We start from the raw sequence: 26,168 nt of genomic DNA on the forward strand, positions 1-26,168 counted from the left end.
GACATGAGCAGTCAAAGCAGAGAGTTATTAAACGGGCGGCAGGGTAGCCTAGTGGTTAGAGCGTTGGACTAGTAACCAGCAGGTAGCCTAGTGGTTAGAGCGTTGGAGTAGTAACCAGCAGGTAGCCTAATGGTTAGAGTGTTGAACTAGTAACCAGCAGGTAGCCTAGTGGTTAGAGCGTTGGACTAGTAACCAGCAGGTAGCCTAGTGGTTAGAGTGTTGGACTAGTAACCAGCAGGTAGCCTAGTGGTTGGAGTGTTGGACTAGTAACCAGCAGGTAGCCTAGTGGTTAGAGTGTTGGACCAGTAACCAGCAGGTAGCCTAGTGGTTAGAGTGTAGGAGCGGCAGGTAGCCTAGTGGTTAGAGTGTAGGGGAGGCAGGTAGCCTAGTGGTTAGAGTGTAGGGGAGGCAGGTAGCCTAGTGGTTAGAGTGTAGGGGTGACAGGTAGCCTAGTGGTTAGAGTGGAGGGGAGGCAGGTAGCCTAGTGGTTAGAGTGTAGGGGCGGCAGGTAGCCTAGTGGTTAGAGTGTAGGGGAGGCAGGTAGCCTAGTGGTTAGAGTGTAGGGGTGGCAGGTAGCCTAGCGGTTAGAGTGTAGGGGCGGCAGGTAGCCTAGTGGTTAGAGTGTTGGACTAGTAACCAGCAGGTAGCCTAGTGGTTAGAGCGTTGGACTAGTAACCAGCAGGTAGCCTAGTGGTTAGAGTGTTGGACTAGTAACTGAAAGGTTGCAAGATTGAATCCCTGAGCTGACAAGATAAAAATCTGTCGTTCTGCCCCCTCAACAAGGCAGTTAACCCACTGTTCCTAGGCCGTCATTGAAAATAAGAATTTGTTCTTAACTGACTTTCTTGGTTAAATAAACATTGGGGTTAGTTGAGACACCTTTTTTTCAATTGAATCATAAACAAAATTAATAATTTGACCAAATATTTAGGAAGAGGTCATAATTTCATGGAGTCTGTGAAGGAAGAAACCACATGGGAAAAGTGGTTAGCAAGTTAAGTCCCCAAATTTTTTTTCTTCATCAAGTCAAATTAATTTGTGTTAAGAGGTTTCGTGATGCTTGTATCTAAACCAAAGTAGATCGTTTTATGATTGTTCTATACATCACTTATGGTTTCTATAAGCTTCAATATGAAGTTGTAAACCTAGCATGAAAGTGCATCCTTGTAGCTGTGTGGGCTAATATAGCCTTGGGGTAAGTTGAGCCAATGGCAATGAGGTAAATAGAGCCAATGGCCATGAGGTAAATAGAGCCAATGTAAGAGTTTTCATCCCAGGCGTAATGCAAGGCATTATCACTGGGATATGAGGTAACACCAAGGCCTTGCCTATGTAAAAAATTATTACAAATATATATATATATATTTGTAAGTACAAAGTATATGTTAGGTGTTAAAGGCCTTATCTGAGAACATTGAATATAGTTTGCATCTCTGTTTGCATAAGAATTTAGGCATGTAGTAGGTAGAATTTAGGCCTGTTGTAGGTAGAATTTAGGCCTGTTGTAGGTAGAATTTAGGCCTGTTGTAGATAGAATTTAGACATGTTGTAGGTAGGATTTAGGCATGTAGTAGGCCCTAACTGAAAAGGATAATACATAGTCTATAATATAATTCATAAATAATCTAGTTTTTTTTCTGAGTAAAACCCTAAAGTAAAATACAGTGGTGCAAAGTACTAAGTAAAAATATCTGTGCTTTACTTTACTATTTATAGTTTTGACAGCTTTAACTTCACGACATTCCTAAAGAAAATTATGTATTTTTTACTCCATATATTACCCCTGACACCCAAAAGTACTCGTTACATTTTGAATGCTTAGCAGGACAGGAAAATGGTCTAATTCACACACTAAACAGAGAACATCCCAGTCATCCCTACTGCCTCTGATCTGGAGAACTCACTAAACAGAGAACATCCCTGGTCGTCTCTACTGCCTCTGATCTGGAGGACTCACTAAACAGAGAACATCCCTGGTCATCTACTGCCTCTGATCTAGAGGACTCACTAAACAGAGAACATCCCTGGTCATCCCTACTGCCTCTGATCTGGAGGACTCACTAAACAGAACATCCCTGGTCATCTCTACTGCCTCGGATCTGGAGGACTCACTAAACAGAGAACATCCCTGGTCATCCCTACTGCCTCTGATCTGTAGGACTCACTAAACAGAGAACATCCCTGGTCATCCCTACTGCCTCTGATCTGGAGGACTCACTAAACAGAGAACATCCCTGGTCATCCCTACTGCCTCTGATCTGGAGGACTCACTAAACAGAGAACATCCCTGGTCATCTCTACTGCCTCTGATCTGGAGGACTCACTAAACAGAGAACATCCCTGGACATCCCTACTGCCTCTTATCTGGAGGACTCACTAAACAGAGAACATCCCTGGTCATCCCTACTGCCTCTGATCTGGAGGACTCACTAAACAGAGAACATCCCTGGTCATCCCTACTGCCTCTGATCTGGCGGACTCTCTAAACACATGCTTCATTTGTAAATGGAGTGTTGGAGAAGTGCCCCTGTCTATCTGTCAATTAAAGAAAACAAGAACACGGTGCCATCTGGTTTGCTTAATATAAGGAATATGAAATTATTTATACATTTACTTTTGATACTTAAGTATATTTAAAAACAAATACTTTTAGTTTTACTCAAGTAGTATTTTACTGGGTGACTTTCACTTTTACTTGAGTCATTTTCTATTAAGGTATCTTTACTTTCACTCAAGTATGACAATTTAGTACTTTTTTAAACCACTGGTAAATAGGGAACCACTATTTCGTCTGTCTGTCTGTCTGTCTGTCTGTCTGTCTGTCTGTCTGTCTGTCTGTCTGTCTGTCTGTCTGTCTGTGTCTCTGTCTCTCTCTCTCTCTCTCTCTCCGCGGACAGTGGCGTCCTCTAGTGTTGACTCCAAATGACTGCATCTGTCTTGTCACCTGATCGAACCAGGAAGCAAAGCATAACAAGCCCTGCAATCTGACATCCCTGTAGTTATCGACAGAGAAAGACTTGACTAGATCGATATCTTAGTTCATTAAGTCACACAGCGACACCATGGTTCAATGTTTCCTGATCCATACCGTTAACCCGGTAAGCACTCTGGCGCCCGGGGAGAGCCGTGTGCTCTACTCCCGTGTGTTTGGACCGGAGGAGGGCGCGCTGACCGTGGCGGACAGTGAACTGGGACCGGAACAGAAGCGACTTCTGCGAAATGAGAAAGTAGCGGTAGTGGCGAGGTGAGAGACGGTCCAGGCACCTGTACTAGAAAGATAATGTTGTTGCATGTAGTTTTGACATACAGGCTATTCCACTAACTAGACAATCCTGTAATGTCAAATATGGACGGGATTGCGTGAGCTTCTTTGAATGGGTCAACGTCAAAAGTAGTGCACTATATAGGGAATAGGGTTCCATAGGGCCCTGGTCAACAGTAGTGCACTATATAGGGAATAGGGCCCTGGTCTAATGTAGTGCACAATATAGGGAATAGGGCCCTGGTCTAATGTAGTGGGCTTTATAGGGAATAGGGCCCTGGTCAACAGTAGTGCACTATATAGGGAATAGGGCTCTGGTCAACAGTAGTGCACTATATGGGGAATAGGGCCCTGGTCTAAAGTAGTGCACTATATAGGGAATAGGGCCCTGGTCAACAGTAGTGCTCTATATAGGGAATAGGGCCCTGGTCAACAGTAGTGCTCTATATAGGGAATAGGGCCCTGGTCAACAGTTGTCCTCTATATAGGGAATAGGGCCCTGGTCAACAGTAGTGCACTATATAGGGAATAGGGTTCTGGTCTAAAGTAGTGCACTATAAAGGGAATAGGGTGCCAGTTGGTACTTAGTTAAGAGAACATTTCCCCCGCGTGTTATGTTCTGTCTTCACTACGCCCAAGGCTGTACATTCCTACCGCCAGCAGGCGAGTGGAGTTTGTAGTTCAAGACGTGATTTGCATTGCTGGGTGGTGGCCCACACTCACAGCATAATCTGTACATATATCAACATAAGTGGCGACGGGAAGTAGGCACGCTGCTGGCTTGATGCTGAAAAAGCGACTTGTCTCCGACTAGCAGCTGTTGGAGGGCTGGTGGGCTGTGGGAGGAGGGGAGGAGAGGAGGAGGAGAGGAGGGCCGGTGGACTGTGGGAGGAGGGGAGGAGGGCTGTGGGAGGAGGGGAGGAGGGCTGTGGGAGGAGAGGCGGAGGGGAGGAGGAGGGGAGGAGGGCCGGTGGACTGTGGGAGGAGGGGAGGAGGGCTGGTGGGCTGTGGGAGGAGGGAGGGGAGGAGGGCCAGTGGACTGTGGGAGGAGGGCCAGTGGACTGTGGGAGGAAGGGAGGAGGGCTGTGGGCTGTGGGAGGAGGGTCGTTGGGCTGTGGGAGGAGGGGAGGAGAGCTGTGGGAGGAGGGGAGGAGGGCTGTAGGAGGAGGGCCGTTGGGCTGTGGGAGGAGGGAGGAGGGCCGGTGGGCTGTGGGAGGAGGGGGGGGAGAGGGCCGGTGAGCTGTGGGAGGAGGGGAGGGGAGGAGGGCCAGTGAGCTGTGGGAGGACGGGAGAGGGGGAGGGCCGGTGGGCTGTGGGAGGAGGGAGGAGGGCCGGTGGGCTGTGGGAGGAGGGGTGTGGGGGGCGGTGAGCTGTGGGAGGAGGGGAGGGGAGGAGGGCCAGTGAGCTGTGGGAGGACGGGAGGGGAGGAGGGCCGGTGGGCTGTGGGAGGAGCGGAGGAGGGGAGGAGGGCCGGTGGGCTGTGGGAGGAGAGGAGGAGGGGAGGAGGGCCGGTGGGCTGTGGGAGGAGGGCTGCTGCTTGACAAAGTTGGCTATCGCTGGTTCTCCGTGAATGACACGATGGGCGAAAAAGCTATCGCTCGACCCCTGGAGGGACACCGGCCCTCCCGAGTGCTCGTTGCTAACTGTCTGTGTCGACCAAACTATCTCTCTCTCTCCATAATACCATTTCTGTCTCTCAGGCAGGTGTGTAGTGCAGTGACCCAGTCCTGTGTTACTCAGGCCGGGTGTTGCTAGCAAGTAAAATAACTATCTCTCTACTTCATCCCTCTCTCAGGCAGGTGCGTAGTGCGGTGACCCTGTCCCGTGAGGCTTCAGGCCGGGTGCTGGTAGAGACCGTACTGGGAGAGGAGCTCGTGGCTCTCCAAGAGGCTGACAGCGGGGTGCAGCGGCTGGGAAGTGGAGAGCCCTGGGCTGGGGAGAGGAGTGCTCTGTGGCTGGGGGTCCAGAGCCTAGCCTTCACCCTGGTCACTGAGCCCCATGAGAACCTGCTTCTGGCTGAGGGGACCCTGAAGAACATCACCAGACACTGTCTGGAACATCTACGCATGCTTGGGACGGGAAGTGAGGTGAGAGAAGTGCCGGATGGTCTAGATGAATGTTGTAAAAGACTTTGGCCGGGGCCTAGCCTTCACCCTGGTCGTTGGGTCCTAGCCTTCACCCTGGTCGTTGGGTCCTAGCCTTCACCCTGGTCATTGGGGCCTAGCCTTCACCCTGGTCGCCGGGGCCTAGCCTTCACCCTGGTCGCCGGGGCCTAGCCTTCACCCTGGTCGCCGGGGCCTAGCCTTCACCCTGGTCGTCGGGTGCTAGCCTTCACCCTGGTCGCTGGGTCCTAGCCTTCACCCTGGTCGCCGGGGCCTAGCCTTCACCTTGGTTGCTGGGGCAAAAACAGTTTAAAACATTTTTTGTAAAAAAAATATGCAAATGTAAATATAAAAAACGGATATCTTATTTACATAAGAATTCAGACCATTTGCTATGAGACTCGAAATTGATCTCAGGTGCTTCCTGTTTCCATTGATCATCCTTGAGCTGTTTCTACAACTTTTTATTTATTTATTTATTTCACCTTTATTTAACCAGCTAGGCCAGTTGAGAACAAGTTCTCATTTACAACTGCGACCTGGCCAAGATAAAGCAAAGCAGTGCGACACAAACAACAACACAGAGTTACACATGGAATAAACAAAACACACAGTCAATAACACAATAGAAAAAAAGTCTATATACAGTGTGTGCAAATGAGGTAGGATAAGGGAGGTAAGGCAATAAATAGGCCATAGTGGCGAAATAATGACAATTTAGCATTAACACTGGAGTGATAGATATGCAGAAGATGATGTGCAAGTAGAGATACTGGGGTGCAAAAGAGCAAAAAATAAATAAATAACAGTATGGGGATGAGGTAGTTGGATGGGCTATTTACAGATGGGCTATGTACAGGTGCAATGATCTGTGAGCTGCTCTGACAGCTGGTGCTTAAAGCTAGTGATGGAGATGTGAGTCTCCAGCTTCAGTGATTTTTGCAGTTCGTTCCAGTCATTGGCAGCAGAGAACTGGAAGGAAAAGCAGCCAAAGGAGGAATTGGCTTTGGGGGTGACCAGTGAGATATACCTGCTGGAGCACGTGCTACGGGTGGGTGCTGCTATGCTGACCAGTGAGCTGAGATAAGGCGAAGCTTTACCAATCAATCAATCAATCAATCAATCAATCAATCAATCAATCAATCAACTTGATTGGAGTCCACCTGTGGTAAATTCAATTGTTTGGACATGATTTGTAAAGGCACACACCTGTCTATATAAGGTCCTCAGTTGACTGCATGTCAAAGCAAAAACCAAGCCACGAGGTCTAAGGAATTGCCCGTAGAGCTCTGAGACAGGATTGTGTCGAGGCACATATCTGGGGAAGGGTACCAAAACATTTCTGCAGCATTGAAGGTCCCCAAGAACACGGTGGCCTCCAACATTCTTAAATGGAAGAAGTTTTGAACCACCAAGACTCTTCCTAGAGCTGGCAGCCCAGCCAAACTGAGCAATCAGGGGAGAAGGGCCTTGGTCATGGAGGTGACCAAGAACCCGATGGTCACTCTGACAGAGCTCTAGAGTTCCTCTGTGAAGATGGGAGAACCTTCCAAAAGGACAACCATCTCGGCAGCACTCCACCAATCAGGCCTTTATGGTAGAGTGGCCAGACGGAAGCCACTCCTCAGTACATGACAGCCTGCTTAGAGTTTGCCAAAAGGCCCCTAAAGACTCTCAGACCATTAAAAAACAAGATTCTCTGGTATGATGAAACCAAGATTGAACTCTTTGGCCTGAATGCCAAGCGTCACGTCTGGAGGAAACCTGGCACCATCTCTATGGTGAAGCATGGTGGAGGCAGCATCACAGCCAAGACAATGCAGGAGTGGCTTCGGGACAGGTCTCTAAATGTCCTTGAGTGGCCCAGCCAGAGCCTCGACTTGATCCTGATCTAACATCTCTGGAGAGACCTGAAAATAGCTGTACAGCAACGCTCCCTGTACAACCTGACAGATCTTGAGAGGATCTGCAGAGAAGAATGGGAGAAACTCCCCAAATACAGGTGTGCCAAGCTTGTAGCGTCATACTCAAGAAGACTTGAGGCTGTAATTGCTGCCAAAGGTGCTTCAACAAAGTACTGAGTAAAGGGTCTGAATACTTACTTAAATGAATAACAACCTCTCCCTCAATGTAACCAAGATTTAGGAGATGATTGTGGACTACAGGAAAAGGAGGACCAAGCACGCCCCCATTCTCATCGACGGGGCTGTAGTAGAGCAGGTTGAGAGCTTCAAATTCCTTGGTGTCCACATCAACAACAAACTAGAATGGTCCAAACACACCAAGACAGTCATGAAGAGGGTACGACAATGCATATTCCCCCTCAGGAAACTAAAAAGATTTGGCATGGGTCCAGAGATCCTCAAAAGGTTCTACAGCAGGCAACATCGAGAGCATCCTGACTGGTTGCATCACTGCCTGGTACGGCAATTGCTCTGCCTCTGACCGCAAGGCACTACAGAGGGTTGTGCGTACGGCCCAGTACATCACTGGGGCCAAGCTTCTTGCCATCAAGGACCTCTACACCAGGCGGTGTCAGAGGAAAGCCCTAAAAATTGTCAAGGACCCCAGCCACCCCAGTCATAGACTGTTCTCTCTATTACCGCATGGCAAGCTGTACCGGAGTGCCAAGTCTAGGACAAAAAGGCTTCTCAACAGTTTTTACCCCCAAGTCATAAGACTCCTGAACAGGTAATCAAATGGCTACCCAGACTATTTGCATTGTGTGCCCTCCCCCAACCCCTCTTTTACGCTACTGCTACTCTCTGTTCATCATATATGCAGAGTCACTTTAACTATATCTACATGTACATACTACCTCAATTGGGCCTACCAACCAGTGCTCCCGCACATTGGCTAACCGGGCTATCTGCATTGTGTCCCACCACCCACCAACCCCTATTGTACGCTGCTGCTACTCTCTGTTTATCTTATATGCATAGTCACTTTAACTATACATTCATGTACATACTACCAGAATTAGCCCGACCAATCAGTGCTCCCGCACATTGGCTAACCGGGCTATCTGCGTTGTGTCCCACCACCCGCCAACCCCTCTTTCACGCTACTGCTACTCTCTGTTCATCATATATGCATAGTCACTTTAACCATATCTACATGTACATACTACCTCAATCAGCCTGACTAACCGGTGTCTGTATGTAGCCTCGCTACTTTTATAGCCTCACTACTGTTTATAGCCTCACTACTGTATATAGCCTGTCTTTTTACTGTTGTTTTATTTCTTTACCTACCTATAGCTCACCTAATACCTTTTTTGCACTATTGGTTAGAGCCTGTAAGCATTTCACTGTAAGGTCTACTACACCTGTTGTATTCAGCATTTCACTGTAAGGTCTACTACACCTGTTGTATTCAGCATTTCACTGTAAGGTCTACTACACCTGTTGTATTCAGCATTTCACTGTAAGGTCTACTACACCTGTTGTATTCAGCATTTCACTGTAAGGTCTACTACACCTGCTGTATTCAGCATTTCACTGTAAGGTCTACTACACCTGTTGTATTCAGCATTTCACTGTGAGGTCTACACCTGTTGTATTCGGCGCACGTGACAAATACACTTTTTTATTTATTTCTTTTTTTTTATGCAACAATGTCTAAAAACCTGTTTTTTCTTTGTCATTATGGGGTATTGTGTGTAGATTAATGAGGGAAATGTTTTTTTTTCATCCAATTTAGGATAAGGCTGTAACACAACAAAATGTGGAAAAAGTCTAGGGCTGTGAATACTGAATGTTCATTGTTTTGTCAAAAATTGCTAATTGATGGACAGCAATATTCAAACCTTATCTCTGATTTTCAATCAAATTTAAGTCAGAACTGAGATTGAACCATTCAGGAACACTCAACACCTCTTGGAAAGCCAATTATGGTGTGTCTTTGGCATTAACGTTTGTGTTATTATCCAAGGGTGTTCAGAAGAGTGAGGCAGAGGTTTCAAGTATTGTGGTGACAGCATCATGTTATGGGTATGCTTGTCACTGACAGGGACTGGGGAGTTTGTCAGGATCGAAATAAATATGAGTAAATCCTAGGGACAAAGTTAGCGGAAAACCTGCCTGTCTTCTGAAAACCCTGGGATAGTTTTTATTTCCCAGTGAGACAATTACATGTTTAATGCCAAAGACACACTAGAATGGTTTTTCTTCTTCTTCTCCAAGACGTGTTGTGTGTTCCTGAGGGGGTACAGCAATCATTCCTGACTTAAATTGGCTTTATAATCTGTGAGAATATTTCTGTCCCAACCAAATGTATTGAGCTTGAGTAAATTTTGAGAAAAACGCTAAATAATTGTTGCCCGAAGAGTTGTGCAAATTTATCACAATCTTATTCAAAATGATCCACAGCTGTAATGGCTGCCAAAGGTGTTTCTATCAAGTATTAACTCTGGGAGGGTGAAGACATAGGCAATCAAGACATCTTCGTCGTTTGAAAAAATATATATATAATTTGGAGAAGAAAGAAATATATTATCTAACTTTGAAAATGTGGAGTAGGTGGTGTAGATCGATAAAAGGGAATTCCTATTTTTTCCCTTTTTAGATGTAATTGAAAAATTGCAAAATGGTGGAGACTGCTAGGATGTGTAAACTTTCACTGTAGCATTCTGGGGGCTTATTTCTATCTAGTCTTGTTTGTTTTTAAGATCCTGGATTCTCTATTTTGTACCTTAATTCTCTGGATTGCGAGGAAGTATTTTTGCTCTATGGTTTTGCACCTGTTGTTTTTCTCTGCGTGTGACGAATAAACTTTATTTTATTCTTTAGGTCCTGTTGAAGAGTGACCGTATCGATGTCCTGCTCCACCGTCTATTACCACACGGTCAGCTGCTCTTCCTCAACCATCGTTTCACTCAGAGTCTGGAGAAAGAGCTGGCTAATTACATGGCCCAGTGAGAGAGAAGGAGAGGCTGGCATATTATGCCTGAAAGAAAGTGTGAAACGGCCATCCAAACTTTAAATAAAAATAAAAAAATAGCTTGTTTTCATTTAATGTTGAAAATATTTTTATTACGCCGCTCTCTAATGAACACTACCCTTGGATAGCCTTGGAGAATAGGAGGGAACTACATGGATCTTTCTTCTTCTCTCCCATGGGATACCACGGACTAACAGGAAGTGGGTTGATACCACGGACTAACAGGAAGTGGGTTGATACCACGGGCTAACAGGAAGTGGGTTGATACCACAGGCTAACAGGAAGTGGGTTGATACCACGGGCTAACAGGAAGTGGGTTGATACCACGGGCTAACAGGAAGTGGGTTGATACCACGGGCTAACAGGAAGTGGGTTGACCTGAGGGGTCCAGAACATAAAGACACAACTATCCATCACACAGAGACTGTTATTGTCACAGAGATGCATTCAATAATGGCCTGAAGAGTCTCTGTCTGAACTGTCTGCCTGAAGAGTCTGTCTGTCTGTCTGCCTGTCTCTGTCTGTCTGTCTGTCTGCCTGAAGAGTCTGAGCTGTCTGTCTGCCTGAAGAGCCTGAACTGTCTGCCTGAACTGTCTGAAGAGTCTGAGCTGTCTGAAGAGCCTGAACTGTCTGAAGAGTCTGAGCTGTCTGTCTTTCTGTCTGCCAGAAGAGTCTGTCTCTCTGAACTGTCTGTCTGAACTAACTGTCTGTCTGAACTGTCTGTCTGCCTGAAGAGTCTGTCTGAACGGTCTGTTTGTCTGTCTGTCTGAACTGTTTGTCTGTCTGTCTCTGAACTGTGTCTGAACTGTCTGTCTGAACTGTCTGTCTGTCTGTCTGTCTGTCTGTCTGTGACCTTACCCATCCAGGAGATGGCAAATTAACCTTTGTGGCAGAGAAAAAAATAAAAATAAAATATATATACACTGCTCAAAAAAATAAAGGGAACACTTAAACAACACATCCTAGATCTGAATGAAAGAAATAATCTTATTAAATACTTTTTTCTTTACATGGTTGAATGTGCTGACAACAAAATCACACAAAAATAATCAATGGAAATCCAATTTATCAACCCATGGAGGTCTGGATTTGGAGCCACACTCAAAATTAAAGTGGAAAACCACACTACAGGCTGCTCCAACTTTGATGTAATGTCCTTAAAACAAGTCAAAATGAGTCTCAGTAGTGTGTGTGGCCTCCACGTGCCTGTATGACCTCCCTACAACGCCTGGGCATGCTCCTGATGAGGTGGCGGATGGTCTCCTGAGGGATCTCCTCCCAGACCTGTACTAAAGCATCCGCCAACTCCTGGACAGTCTGTGGTGCAACGTGGCGTTGGTGGATGGAGCGAGACATGATGTCCCAGATGTGCTCAATTGGATTCAGGTCTGGGGAACGGGCGGGCCAGTCCATAGCATCAATGCCTTCCTCTTGCAGGAACTGCTGACACACTCCAGCCACATGAGGTCTAGCATTGTCTTGCATTAGGAGGAACCCAGGGCCAACCGCACCAGCATATGGTCTCACAAGGGGTCTGAGGATCTCATCTCGGTACCTAATGGCAGTCAGGCTACCTCTGGCGAGCACATGGAGGGCTGTGCAGCCCCCCAAAGAAATGCCACCCCACACCATGACTGACCCACCGCCAAACTGGTCATGCTGGAGGATGTTGCAGGCAGCAGAACGTTCTCCACGGCGTCTCCAGACTCTGTCACGTCTGTCACATGCTCAGTGTGAACCTGCTTTCATCTGTGAAGAGCACAGGGCGCCAGTGGCGAATTTGCCAATCTTGGTGTTCTCTGGCAAATGCCAAACGTCCTGCACGGTGTTGGGCTGTAAGCACAAGCCCCACCTGTGGACGTCGGGCTCTTATACCACCCTCATGGAGTCTGTTTCTGACCGTTTGAGCAGACACATGCACATTTGTGGCCTGCTGGAGGTCATTTTGCAGGGCTGTGGCAGTGCTCCTCCTGCTCCTCCTTGCACAAAGGCGGAGGTAGCGGTCCTGCTGCTGGGTTGTTGCCCTCCTACGGCCTCCTCCACGTCTCCTGATGTACTGGCCTGTCTCCTGGTAGCGCCTCCATGCTCTGGACACTACGCTGACAGACACAGCAAACCTTCTTGCCACAGCTCGCATTGATGTGCCATCCTGGATGAGCTGCACTACCTGAGCCACTTGTGTGGGTTGTAGACTCCGTCTCATGCTACCACTAGAGTGAAAGCACCGCCAGCATTCAAAAGTGACCAAAACATCAGCCAGGAAGCATAGGAACTGAGAAGTGGTCTGTGGTCCCTACCTGCAGAACCACTCCTTTATTGGGGGTGTCTTGCTAATTGCCTATAATTTCCACCTGTTGTCTATTCCATTTGCACAACAGCATGTGAAATGTATTGTCAATCAGTGTTGCTTCCTAAGTGGACAGTTTGATTTCACAGAAGTGTGATTGACTTGGAGTTACATTGTGTTGTTTAAGTGTTCCCTTTATTTTTTTGAGCAGTGTATATTTGTTACATACACCGAAAACTACAGGTGTTCAGTACTACCTTACTGTACAATGCTTACTGACAAGCCCTTAACAATTTTAAAGAAAAATAGCAGTTAAGAAAATATTTACTAAAGTGAGTGTGAGGTGGGTTCAATGCAAATAGTCCGGGTTGCCATTTGATTAGCTGTTCAGCAGACTGATGGCTTGGGGGTTGAAGCTGTTCAGCAGTCTGATGGCTTGGGGGTAGACGCTGTTCAGCAGTCTGATGGCTTGGGGGTAGAAGCTGTTCAGCAGTCTGATGGCTTGGGGGTAGAAGCTGTTCAGCAGACTGATGGCTTGGGGGTAGAAGCTGTTCAGCAGTCTGATGGCTTGGGGGTAGAAGCTGTTCAGCAGACTGATGGCTTGGGGGTAGAAGCTGTTCAGCAGTCTGATGGCTTGGGGGTAGAAGCTGTTCAGCAGTCTGATGGCTTGGGGGTAGAAGCTGTTCAGCAGACTGATGGCTTGGGGGTAGAAGCTGTTCAGCAGACTGATGGCTTGGGGGTAGAAGCTGTTCAGCAGTCTGATGGCTTGGGGGTAGAAGCTGTTCAGCAGACTGATGGCTTGGGGGTAGAAGCTGTTCAGCAGACTGATGGCTTGGGGGTAGAAGCTGTTCAGCAGACTGATGGCTTGGGGGTAGAAGCTGTTCAGCAGTCTGATGGCTTGGGGGTAGAAGCTGTTCAGCAGACTGATGGCTTGGGGGTAGAAGCTGTTCAGCAGACTGATGGCTTGGGGGTAGAAGCTGTTCAGCAGACTGATGGCTTGGGGGTAGAAGCTGTTCAGCAGTCTGATGGCTTGGGGGTAGAAGCTGTTCAGCAGACTGATGGCTTGGGGGTAGAAGCTGTTCAGCAGTCTGATGGCTTGGGGGTAGAAGCTGTTCAGCAGACTGATGGCTTGGGGGTAGAAGCTGTTCAGCAGACTGATGGCTTGGGGGTAGAAGCTGTTCAGCAGACTGATGGCTTGGGGGTAGAAGCTGTTCAGCAGACTGATGGCTTGGGGGTAGAAGCTGTTCAGCAGACTGATGGCTTGTGGGGTAGAAGCTGTTAAGGAGCCTTTTGGTCCCAAACATGGCGCTCCGGTACCGCTTACCGTGTGGTAGCAGAGAGACCAGTCTATGACTGGAGTCTTCCCTGTGGCTCAGTTGGAAGAGCATGGTGTTTGCAACGCCAGGGTTGTGGGTGCGATTCCCACGGGAGGCCAGTACAAAAAAAAAATGCATGAAATGAAATGTATGCATTCACAACTGTAAGTCGCTCTGGATAAGAGCGTCTGCTAAATGACTAAAATGTAAATGTAAAAAATGTTTGACCGTTTTTTGAGGCCTTCCTCAGACACCACCTGTGATGTGCCGGGGAACAGTGGGTTAGATCTCTATGTTGATTGGTTGATTCTCTATGTTGATTTTTTGATTCTCTATGTTGATTGGTTGATTCTCTATGTTGATTGGTTGATTCTCTATGTTGAATGGTTGATTCTCTATGTTGATTGGTTGATTCTCTATGTTGATTGGTTGATTCTCTATGTTGATTGGTTGATTCTCTATGTTGATTGGTTGATCTCTATGTTGATTGGTTGATTCTCTATGTTGATTGGTTGATCTCTATGTTGATTGGTTGATTCTCTATGTTGATTGGTTGATTCTCTATGTTGATTGGTTGATTCTCTATGTTGATTGGTTGATCTCTATGTTGATTGGTTGATCTCTATGTTGATTGGTTGATCTCTATGTTGATTGGTTGATCTCTGTTGTTTAAGGTGAAAGATGGAACTGATTTTTGGCAATTTTTTTGACAACATGATTGACATGCCAGCCTTCATTAATTAACCCCCCCCACGCCACCCCCCCTCCTCGCACCTATCATACTACAATTTCTGATTGTATTATTACATGTACTGTTATAATAAAACATTTGATTATTATTTCTTATAGCTTCTACTATGTACAGTAGAGCTGTTACCACATGTTGAACAGATAACTGTAGTAGCAGACGTGCTGCTAGGTATGCTAACGCCGAAGATATTTATAACAAACCCAAGATCATTAATATGCGAGCAAATGAAGCATAGTGGGCAGAGCCAAGCACGAACTAGTGAGATCCTATTGGCACGTTCTAGCATGTATTTGCATATTTACGTTGGGGAACGCCTTCTCTGTGAAGTGGGCGTGTGCAATAGGCTAATTTGCCTTTGCACTCCTTGTAAACAATGCAATTTTTTTTGGGGGGGGGAATTGTCGCGGTAACTAGTCTTTAACCGTTTTAAGCTAAAAAAAATGCCATTCAAACTGTAAAACGTGCAGACAGATCTGAAATAGGTTTTTGCTTTTCTTTTTTCCCCCCCATTTCAACTTTTTGAACTGTATCTGTTGTTCATTAAAGCACCAAAGGGAAGTATTTAGATTCGTCTCTGCTCTCGAACCGTTTAAAGATAACAACACCAACTTTGACATGTACATTCAGAAAGGGGTTCACACCCCTTGACTTTTTTCCACATTTTGTTGTGTTACAGCTTGAATTTAAAATGTATTAAATTGAGATTATGTGTCGCTGGCCTACACACACTACCCCATAATGTCAAAGTGGAATTTAGTTTTTTTTTTTAAATTTCTACAAATTAATTAAAAATGAAAAGCTGAAATGTCTTGAGTCAATAATTATTCAACTCCTTTGTTATGTCGAGCCTAAATAATTTCAGGAGTAACAATGTGCTTAACAAGTCACATAATAAGTTGCATGGACTCTGTGTGCAATAAGGGTTTAACATGATTTTTGAATGACTACCTCATCTCTGTACCCCAACACATAACATCTGTATGGAAAGCAAATGTTTTATTAAGTTGAACATGTGCTCTTTATGACAATGTTGTTGGACCAAGTTACACTTCTCAAAAAGCACCGAAATGGTGGCATGACCCTACTACTACCATTACTACCGCCGCCACTACCATTACTACTGCCATCACTACTGCCGTCACTACCATTACTACTGCCGTCACTACCATTACTACTACCGTCACTACCATTTCTACTGCCGTTACTACCATTACTACTGCCATGACTACCATTACTACTGCCGTCACTACCATTACTACTGCCGTCACTACCATTACTTCTACCATTACTACTGCCGTCACTACCATTACTACTGCCGTCACTACCATTACTACTACCATTACTACTGCCGTCACTACCATTACTACTGCCATTACTACTACCGTCACTACCATTACTACTGCCGTCACTACCATTACTACTACCATTACTATTGCCATTACTACTACCGTCACTACCATTACTACTGCCGACACTACCATTAATACTGCCGTCACTACCCTTACTACTGCCATTGCTACTGCTGTCACTACCCTTACTACTGCCATTACTACTGCCGTCACTACCATTACTACTGCCGTCACTACCATTACTACTATCATTGCTGCTGCCATTACTACTGCCGTCACTACCATTACTACTACCATTACTACTGCCATCACTACCATTACTACTGCCATTACTACTGCCGTCACTACCATTGCTACTGCCATTACTACTGCCGTCACTACCATTGCTACTGCCATTACTACTGCCGTCACTACCATTGCTACTGCCATTACTACTGCCGTCACTACCATTACTACTACCATTACTACTGCCGTCACTACCATTACTACTGCCGTCACTACCCTTACTACTGCCGTCACTACCATTACTCCTGCCATTATTACTGCTGTCACTACAATTACTACTGCCGTCACTACCATTACTACTACCGTTACTACTGCCGTCACTACCATTACTACTGCCGTCACTACCATTACTACTGCCATCACTAACATTACTACTACCATTACTACTGCCGTCACTACCATTACTACTGCCGTCACTACCATTACTACTGCCGTCACTACCATTAATACTGCTGTCACTACCCTTACTACTGCCGTCACTACCATTACTACTGTTGTCACTACCATTAATCAAAATCAAATCAAATTTATTTTTATATAGCCCTTCGTACATCAGCTGATATTCTCAAAGTGCTGTACAGAAACCCAGCCTAAAACCCCAAACAGCAAGCAAAGCATGTGAAAGAAGCACGGTGGCTAGGAAAAACTCCCTAGGAAAAACTCCCTAGAAAGGCCAAAAACCTAGGAAGAAACCTAGAGAGGAACCAGGCTATGAGGGGTGGCCAGTCCTCTTCTGGCTGTGCAGGGTGGATATTATAACAGAACATGGTCAAGATGTTAAAATGTTAAAATGTTCATAAATGACCAGCATGGTCAAATAATAATAATCATAGTAGTTGTCGAGGGTGCAACAAGCACGTCCGGTGAACAGGTCAGGGTTCCATAGCCGCAGGCAGAACAGTTGAAACTGGAGCAGCAGCACGGCCAGGTGGACTGGGGACAGCAAGGAGTCATCATACCAGGTAGTCCTGAGGCATGGTCCTAGGGCTCAGGTCCTCCGAGAGAAAGACAGAAAGAGAGAAAGAGAGAATTAGAGAGAGCATATTTAAATACACACAGGACACCGGATAAGACAAGAGAAATACTCCAGATGTAACAGACTGACCCTAGCCCCCCGACACATAAACTACTGCAGCATAAATACTGGAGGCTGAGACAGGAGGGATCAGAAGACACTGTGGCCCCATCCGATGATACCCCGGACAGGGCCAAACAGGCAGGATATAACCCCACCCACTTTGCCAAAGCACAGCCCCCACACCACTAGAGGGATGTCTCCAACCACCAACTTACCGTCCTAAGACAAGGCCGAGTATAGCCCACAACGATCTCCGCCATGGCACAACCCAAGGGGGGCGCCAACCCAGACAGGAAGACCACGTCAGTGACTCAACCCACTCAAGTGACGCACCCCTCCCATGGACGGCATGGAAGAACACCAGTAGGCCAGTGACTCAGCCCCTGTAAAAGGGTTAGAGGCAGAGAATCCCAGTGGAAAGAGGGGAACCGGCAAGGCAGAGACAGCAAGGGCGGTTCGTTGCTCCAGCCTTTCCGTTCCTCTTCACACTCCTGGGCCAGACTATACTTAATCATAGGACCTACTGAAGAGATAAGTCTTCAGTAAAGACTTAAAGGTTGAGACTGAGTCTGCGTCTCTCACATTGGTAGGCAGACCATTCCATAAAAATGGAGCTCTATAGGAGAAAGCCCTACCTCCAGCCGTTTGCTTAGAAATTCTAGGGACAATTAGGAGGCCTGCGTCTTGTGACCGTAGCGTACGTGTAGGTATGTACGGCAGGACCAAATCGGAAAGATAGGTAGGAGCAAGCCCATGTAATGCTTTGTAGGTTAGCAGTAAAACCTTGAAATCAGCCCTTGCCTTAACAGGAAGCCAGTGTAGGGAGGCTAGCACTGGAGTAATATGATCAAATTTTTGGGTTCTAGTCAGGATTCTAGCAGCCGTATTTAGCACTAACTGAAGTTTATTTAGTGCTTTATCCGGGTAGCCGGAAAGTAGAGCATTGCAGTAGTCCAGCCTAGAAGTAACAAAAGCATGGATTAATTTTTCTGCGTCATTTTTGGACAGAAAATTTCTGATTTTTGCAATGTTACGTAGATGGAAAAAAGCTGTCCTTGAAACAGTCTTGATATGTTCTTCAAAAGAGAGATCAGGGTCCAGAGTAACGCCGAGGTCCTTCACAGTTTTATTTGAGACGACTGTACAACCATCCAGATTAATTGTCAGATTCAACAGAAGATCTCTTTGTTTCTTGGGACCTAGAACAAGCATCTCTGTTTTGTCCGAGTTTAAAAGTAGAAAGTTTGCAGCCATCCACTTCTTTATGTCTGAAACACAGGCTTCTAGCGAGGGCAATTTTGGGGCTTCACCATGTTTCATTGAAATGTACAGCTGTGTGTCGTCCGCATAGCAGTGAAATTTAACATTATGTTTTCGAATGACATCCCCAAGAGGTAAAATATATAGTGAAAACAATAGTGGTCCTAAAACGGAACCTTGAGGAACACCGAAATTTACAATTGATTTGTCAGAGGACAAACCATTCACAGAGACAAACTGATATCTTTCCGACAGATAAGATCTAAACCAGGCCAGAACTTGTCCATGTAGACCAATTTGGGTTTCCAATCTCTCCAAAAGAATGTGGTGATCGATGATATCAAAAGCGGCACTAAGATCTAGGAGCACGAGGACAGATGCAGAGCCTCGGTCTGACGTCATTAAAAGGTCATTTACCACCTTCACAAGTGCAGTCTCAGTGCTATGATGGGGTCTAAAACCAGACTGAAGCGTTTCGTATACATTGTTTGTCTTCAGGAAGGCAGTGAGTTGCTGTGCAACAGCTTTTTCTAAAATTTTTGAGAGGAATGGAAGATTCGATATAGGCCGATAGTTTTTTATAATTTCTGGATCAAGATTCGGCTTTTTCAAGAGAGGTTTTATTACTGCCACTTTTAGTGAGCTTGGTACACATCCGGTGGATAGAGAGCCGTTTATTATGTTCAACATAGGAGGGCCAAGCACAGGAAGCAGCTCTTTCAGTAGTTTAGTTGGAATAGGGTCCAGTATGCAGCTTGAGGGTTTGGAGGCCATGATTATTTTCATCATTGCGTCAAGAGATATAGTACTAAAACACTTTAGTATCTCCCTTGATCCTAGGTCCTGGCAGAGTTGTGCAGACTCAGGACAATGGAGCTTTGGAGGAATACCCAGATTTAAAGAGGAGTCTGTAATTTGCTTTCTAATGATCATGATCTTTTCCTCAAAGAAGTTCATAAATTTATTACTGCTGAAGTGAAAGCCATCCTCCATTTGCGAAGGCTGCTTTTTAGTTAGCTTTGCGACAGTATCAAAAAGAAATTTCGGATTGTTCTTATTTTCCTCAATTAAGTTGGAAAAATAGGATGATCGAGCAGCAGTAAGGGCTCTTCGATACTGCACGGTACTGTCTTTCCAAGCTAGTCGGAAGACTTCCAGTTTGGTGTGGCGCCATTTCCGTTCCAATTTTCTGGAAGCTTGCTTCAGAGCTCGTGTATTTTCTGTATACCAGGGAGCTAGTTTCTTATGACAGATGTTTTTCGTTTTTAGGGGTGCAACTGCATCTAGGGTATTGCGCAAGGTTAAATTGAGTTCCTCGGTTAGGTGGTTAACTGATTTTTGTCCTCTGACGTCCTTGGGTAGGCAGAGGCAGTCTGGAAGGGCATCAAGGAATCTTTGGGTTGTCTGAGAATTTATAGCACGACTTTTAATGCTCCTTGGTTGGGGTCTGAGCAGATTATTTGTTGCAATTGCAAACGTAATAAAATGGTGGTCCGATAGTCCAGGATTATGAGGAAAAACATTTAGATCCACAACATTTATTCCATGGGACAAAACTAGGTCCAGAGTATGACTGTGGCAGTGAGTAGGTCCAGAGACATGTTGGACAAAACCCACTGAGTCGATGATGGCTCCGAAAGCCTTTTGGAGTGGGTCTGTGGACTTTTCCATGTGAATGTTAAAGTCACCAAAAATTAGAATATTATCTGCTATGACTACAAGATCCGATAGGAATTCAGGGAACTCAGTGAGGAACACTGCATATGGCCCAGGAGGCCTATAAACAGTAGCTATAAAAAGTGAGTGAGTAGGCTGCATAGATTTCATGACTAGAAGCTCAAAAGACGAAAACGTCATTGTTGTTTTTTTTTTTTGTAAATTGAAATTTGCTATCGTAAATGTTAGCAACACCTCCGCCTTTGCCGGATGCACGGGGGGTATGGTCACTAATGTAACCAGGGGGTTAGGCCTCATTTAACACAGTGAATTCATCAGGCTTAAGCCATGTTTCAGTCAGGCCAATCACATCAAGATTATTATCAGTGATTAGTTCATTGACTATAACTGCCTTGGAAGTGAGGGATCTAACATTACTACTACCGTCACTACCATTACTACTGCTGTCACTACCATTACTACTACCATTACTACTGCCGTCACTACCATTACTACTGCCATTACTACTGCCGTCACTACCATTACTACTGCCGTCACTACCTTTAGTACTGCTATTACTACTGCTGTCACTACCATTACTACTGCCGTCACTACCATTACTACTGCCATTACTACTACCGTCACTACCATTACTACTGCCGTCACTACCATTACTACTGCCATCACTACCATTACTACTACCATTACTACTGCCGTCACTACCATTACTACTGCCATTACTGCTGCCATCACTACCATTACTACTGCTGTCACTACCTTTTCTACTACCATTACTACTGCAATTACTGCTGCCGTCACTACCATTACTACTGCCGTCACTACCATTACTACTGACGTCACTACCATTACACCTGCCATTACTACTGCCGTCACTACCATTACTACTACCATTACTACTGCCGTCACTACCATAACTGCTGCCGTCACTACCATTACAACTGCCGTCACTACCATTACTACTGCCATTACTACTGCCGTTACTACCATTACTACTGCCATTTCTACTACCGTCACTACCATTACTACTGTCGTCACTACCATTACTACTGCCGTCACTACCATTACTACTGCCATTACTACTACCGTCACTCCCATTACTACTGCCGTCACTACCATTACTACTGCCGTCACTACCATTACTACTGCTGTCACTACCAATACTACTGCCATTACTACCATTACTACTGCCGTCAGTACCATTACTACTGCCGTCACTACCATTACAACAGCCGTCACTACCGTTACTACTGCCGTCACTACCATTACTACTGCCATTACTACTACTGTCACTACCATTACTACTGCTGTCACTACCATTACTACTACGTCACTACCATTACTACTGCCATTACTACTGTCGTCACTACTGCCGTCACTACCATTACTACTGCCATTACTACTGCCGTCACTACCATTACTACTGCTGTCACTACCATTACTACTACCATTACTACTGCCGTCACTACCATTACTACTGCCGTCACTACCATTACTACTGCCGTCACTACCATTACTACTGCCATTACTACTGCCGTCACTACCATTACTACTGCTGTCACTACCATTACTACTGCCATTACTACTGCCGTCACTACCATTACTACTGCCGTCACTACCATTACTACTGTTGTCACTACCGTTACTACTGCCATTACTACTGCCGTCACTACCATTACTACTGCCGTCACTACCATTACTACTGCCATTACTACTGCCGTTACTACCATTACTACTGCCATTTCTACTACCGTCACTCCCATTACTACTGCCGTCACTACCATTACTACTGCCGTCACTACCATTACTACTGCTGTCACTACCAATACTACTGCCATTACTACCATTACTACTGCCGTCAGTACCATTACTACTGCCGTCACTACCATTACAACAGCCGTCACTACCGTTACTACTGCCGTCACTACCATTACTACTGCCATTACTACTACTGTCACTACCATTACTACTGCTGTCACTACCATTACTACTACGTCACTACCATTACTACTGCCATTACTACTGTCGTCACTACTGCCGTCACTACCATTACTACTGCCATTACTACTGCCGTCACTACCATTACTACTGCTGTCACTACCATTACTACTACCATTACTACTGCCGTCACTACCATTACTACTGCCGTCACTACCATTACTACTGCCGTCACTACCATTACTACTGCCGTCACTACCATTACTACTGCCATTACTACTGCCGTCACTACCATTACTACTGCTGTCACTACCATTACTACTGCCATTACTACTGCCGTCACTACCATTACTACTGCCGTCACTACCATTACTACTGTTGTCACTACCGTTACTACTGCCATTACTACTGCCGTCACTACCATTACTACTGCCGTCACTACCATTACTACTGCCATTACTACTACCGTCACTACCATTACTACTGTTGTCACTACCATTACTACTACGTCACTACCATTACTACTGCCATTACTACTGCCGTCACTACTGCCGTCACTACCATTACTACTGCTGTCACTACCATTACTACTGCTGTCACTACCATTACTACTGCCGTCACTACCATTACTACTGCCGTCACTACCATTACTACTGTTGTCACTACCGTTACTACTGCCATTACTACTGCCGTCACTACCATTACTACTGCCGTCACTACCATTACTACTGCCATTACTACTACCGTCACTACCATTACTACTGCTATCACTACCATTACTACTACGTCACTACCATTACTACTGCCATTACTACTGCCGTCACTACCATTACTACTACCATCACTGCCATTACTACTGCCGTCACTACCATTACTACTGCCATTACTACTGCCGTCACTACCATTACTACTGCTGTCACTACCATTACTACTGCCATTACTACTGCCGTCACTACCATTACTACTGCCGTCACTACCATTACTACTGCCGTCACTACCATTACTACTGTTGTCACTACCGTTACTACTACCATTACTACTACCATCACTGCCATTACTACTGCCATCACTAACATTACTACTGCCGTCACTACCATTACTACTGCTGTCACTACCATTACTACTGCCATTACTACTGCCGTCACTACCATTACTACTGCCGTCACTACCATTACTACTGTCATCACTACCGTTACTACTGCCATTACTACTGCCGTCACTACCATTACTACTACCATTACTATTGCCATTACTACTGCCGTCACTACCATTACTACTGCCATTACTACTGCCGTCACTACCAGTACTTCTGCCGTCACTACCATTACTACTGCCGTCACTACCATTACTACTGCTGTCACTACCAATACTACTGCCATTACTACCATTACTACTGCCGTCACTACCATTACTACTGCCGTCACTACCATTACTACAGCCGTCACTACCATTACTACTGCCGTCACTACCATTACTACTGCCATTACTACTACTGTCACTACCATTACTACTGCTGTCACTACCATTACTACTACGTCACTACCATTACTACTGCCATTACTACTGTCGTCACTACTGCCGGTCACTACCATTACTACTGCCATTACTACCGCCGTCACTACCATTACTACTGCTGTCACTACCATTACTACTACCATTACTACTGCCGTCACTACCATTACTACTGCCGTCACTACCATTACTACTGCCGTCACTACCATTACTACTGCCATTACTACTGCCGTCACTACCATTACTACTGCTGTCACTACCATTACTACTGCCATTACTACTGCCGTCACTACCATTACTACTGTTGTCACTACCGTTACTACTGCCATTACTACTGCCGTCACTACCATTACTACTGCCGTCACTACCATTACTACTGCCATTACTACTACCGTCACTACCATTACTACTGCTGTCACTACCATTACTACTACGTCACTACCATTACTACTGCCATTACTACTGCCGTCACTACTGCCTTCACTACCATTACTACTGCTGTCACTACCATTACTACTGCTGTCACTACCATTACTACTGCCGTCACTACCATTACTACTGCCGTCACTACCATTACTACTGTTGTCACTACCGTTACTACTGCCATTACTACTGCCGTCACTACCATTACTACTGCCGTCACTACCATTACTACTGCCATTACTACTACCGTCACTACCATTACTACTGCTGTCACTACCATTACTACTACGTCACTACCATTACTACTACCATTACTACTGCCGTCACTACCATTACTACTGTCATCACTACCGTTACTACTGCCATTACTACTGCCGTCACTACCATTACTACTACCATTACTATTGCCATTACTACTGCCGTCACTACCATTACTACTGCCATTACTACTGCCGTCACTACCAGTACTTCTGCCGTCACTACCATTACTACTGCCGTCACTACCATTACTACTGCTGTCACTACCAATACTACTGCCATTACTACCATTACTACTGCCGTCACTACCATTACTACTGCCGTCACTACCATTACTACAGCCGTCACTACCATTACTACTGCCGTCACTACCATTACTACTGCCATTACTACTACTGTCACTACCATTACTACTGCTGTCACTACCATTACTACTACGTCACTACCATTACTACTGCCATTACTACTGTCGTCACTACTGCCGTCACTACCATTACTACTGCCATTACTACTGCCGTCACTACCATTACTACTGCTGTCACTACCATTACTACTACCATTACTACTGCCGTCACTACCATTACTACTGCCGTCACTACCATTACTACTGCCATTACTACTGCCGTCACTACCATTACTACTGCTGTCACTACCATTACTACTGCCATTACTACTGCCGTCACTACCATTACTACTGTTGTCACTACCGTTACTACTGCCATTACTACTGCCGTCACTACCATTACTACTGCCGTCACTACCATTACTACTGCCATTACTACTACCGTCACTACCATTACTACTGCTGTCACTACCATTACTACTACGTCACTACCATTACTACTGCCATTACTACTGCCGTCACTACTGCCTTCACTACCATTACTACTGCTGTCACTACCATTACTACTGCTGTCACTACCATTACTACTGCCGTCACTACCATTACTACTGCCGTCACTACCATTACTACTGTTGTCACTACCGTTACTACTGCCATTACTACTGCCGTCACTACCATTACTACTGCCGTCACTACCATTACTACTGCCATTACTACTACCGTCACTACCATTACTACTGCTGTCACTACCATTACTACTACGTCACTACCATTACTACTGCCATTACTACTGCCGTCACTACCATTACTACTACCATCACTGCCATTACTACTGCCGTCACTACCATTACTACTGCCATTACTACTGCCGTCACTACCATTACTACTGCTGTCACTACCATTACTACTGCCATTACTACTGCCGTCACTACCATTACTACTGCCGTCACTACCATTACTACTGCCGTCACTACCATTACTACTGTTGTCACTACCGTTACTACTGCCATTACTACTGCCGTCACTACCATTACTACTGCCGTCACTACCATTACTACTGCCATTACTACTACCGTCACTACCATTACTACTGCTGTCACTACCATTACTACTACGTAACTACCATTACTACTGCCATTACTACTGCCGTCACTACCATTACTACTATCATCACTACCATTACTACTGCCATTACTACTGCCGTCACTACCATTACTACTGCTGTCACTACCATTACTACTGCCATTACTACTGCCGTCACTACCATTACTACTGCCGTCACTACCATTACTACTGTCGTCACTACCGTTACTACTGCCATTACTACTGCCGTCACTACCATTACTACTACCATTACTATTGCCATTACTACTGCCGTCACTACCATTA

The 26,168-nt window shown here is 45.6% G+C and overlaps 1 protein-coding gene across 1 annotated transcript; it reads left to right on the forward strand.

The window, feature by feature from the left end:
- The first annotated feature begins 2,935 nt into the window (after positions 1–2,935).
- On the forward strand, positions 2,936–10,375 carry ap5s1 (adaptor related protein complex 5 subunit sigma 1). The gene is made up of 3 exons (XM_014211629.2): positions 2,936–3,244; positions 5,058–5,349; positions 10,155–10,375. Exons 1-3 carry the CDS (start codon positions 3,063–3,065, stop codon positions 10,281–10,283), a joined length of 603 nt encoding a protein of 200 aa, XP_014067104.1. The 5' UTR covers positions 2,936–3,062; the 3' UTR covers positions 10,284–10,375.
- Positions 10,376–26,168: the final 15,793 nt, after the last annotated feature.

The sequence above is a fragment of the Salmo salar genome, chromosome ssa09 (genome assembly GCF_905237065.1).
Source record: "Salmo salar chromosome ssa09, Ssal_v3.1, whole genome shotgun sequence".
NCBI lineage: Eukaryota > Metazoa > Chordata > Actinopteri > Salmoniformes > Salmonidae > Salmo > Salmo salar.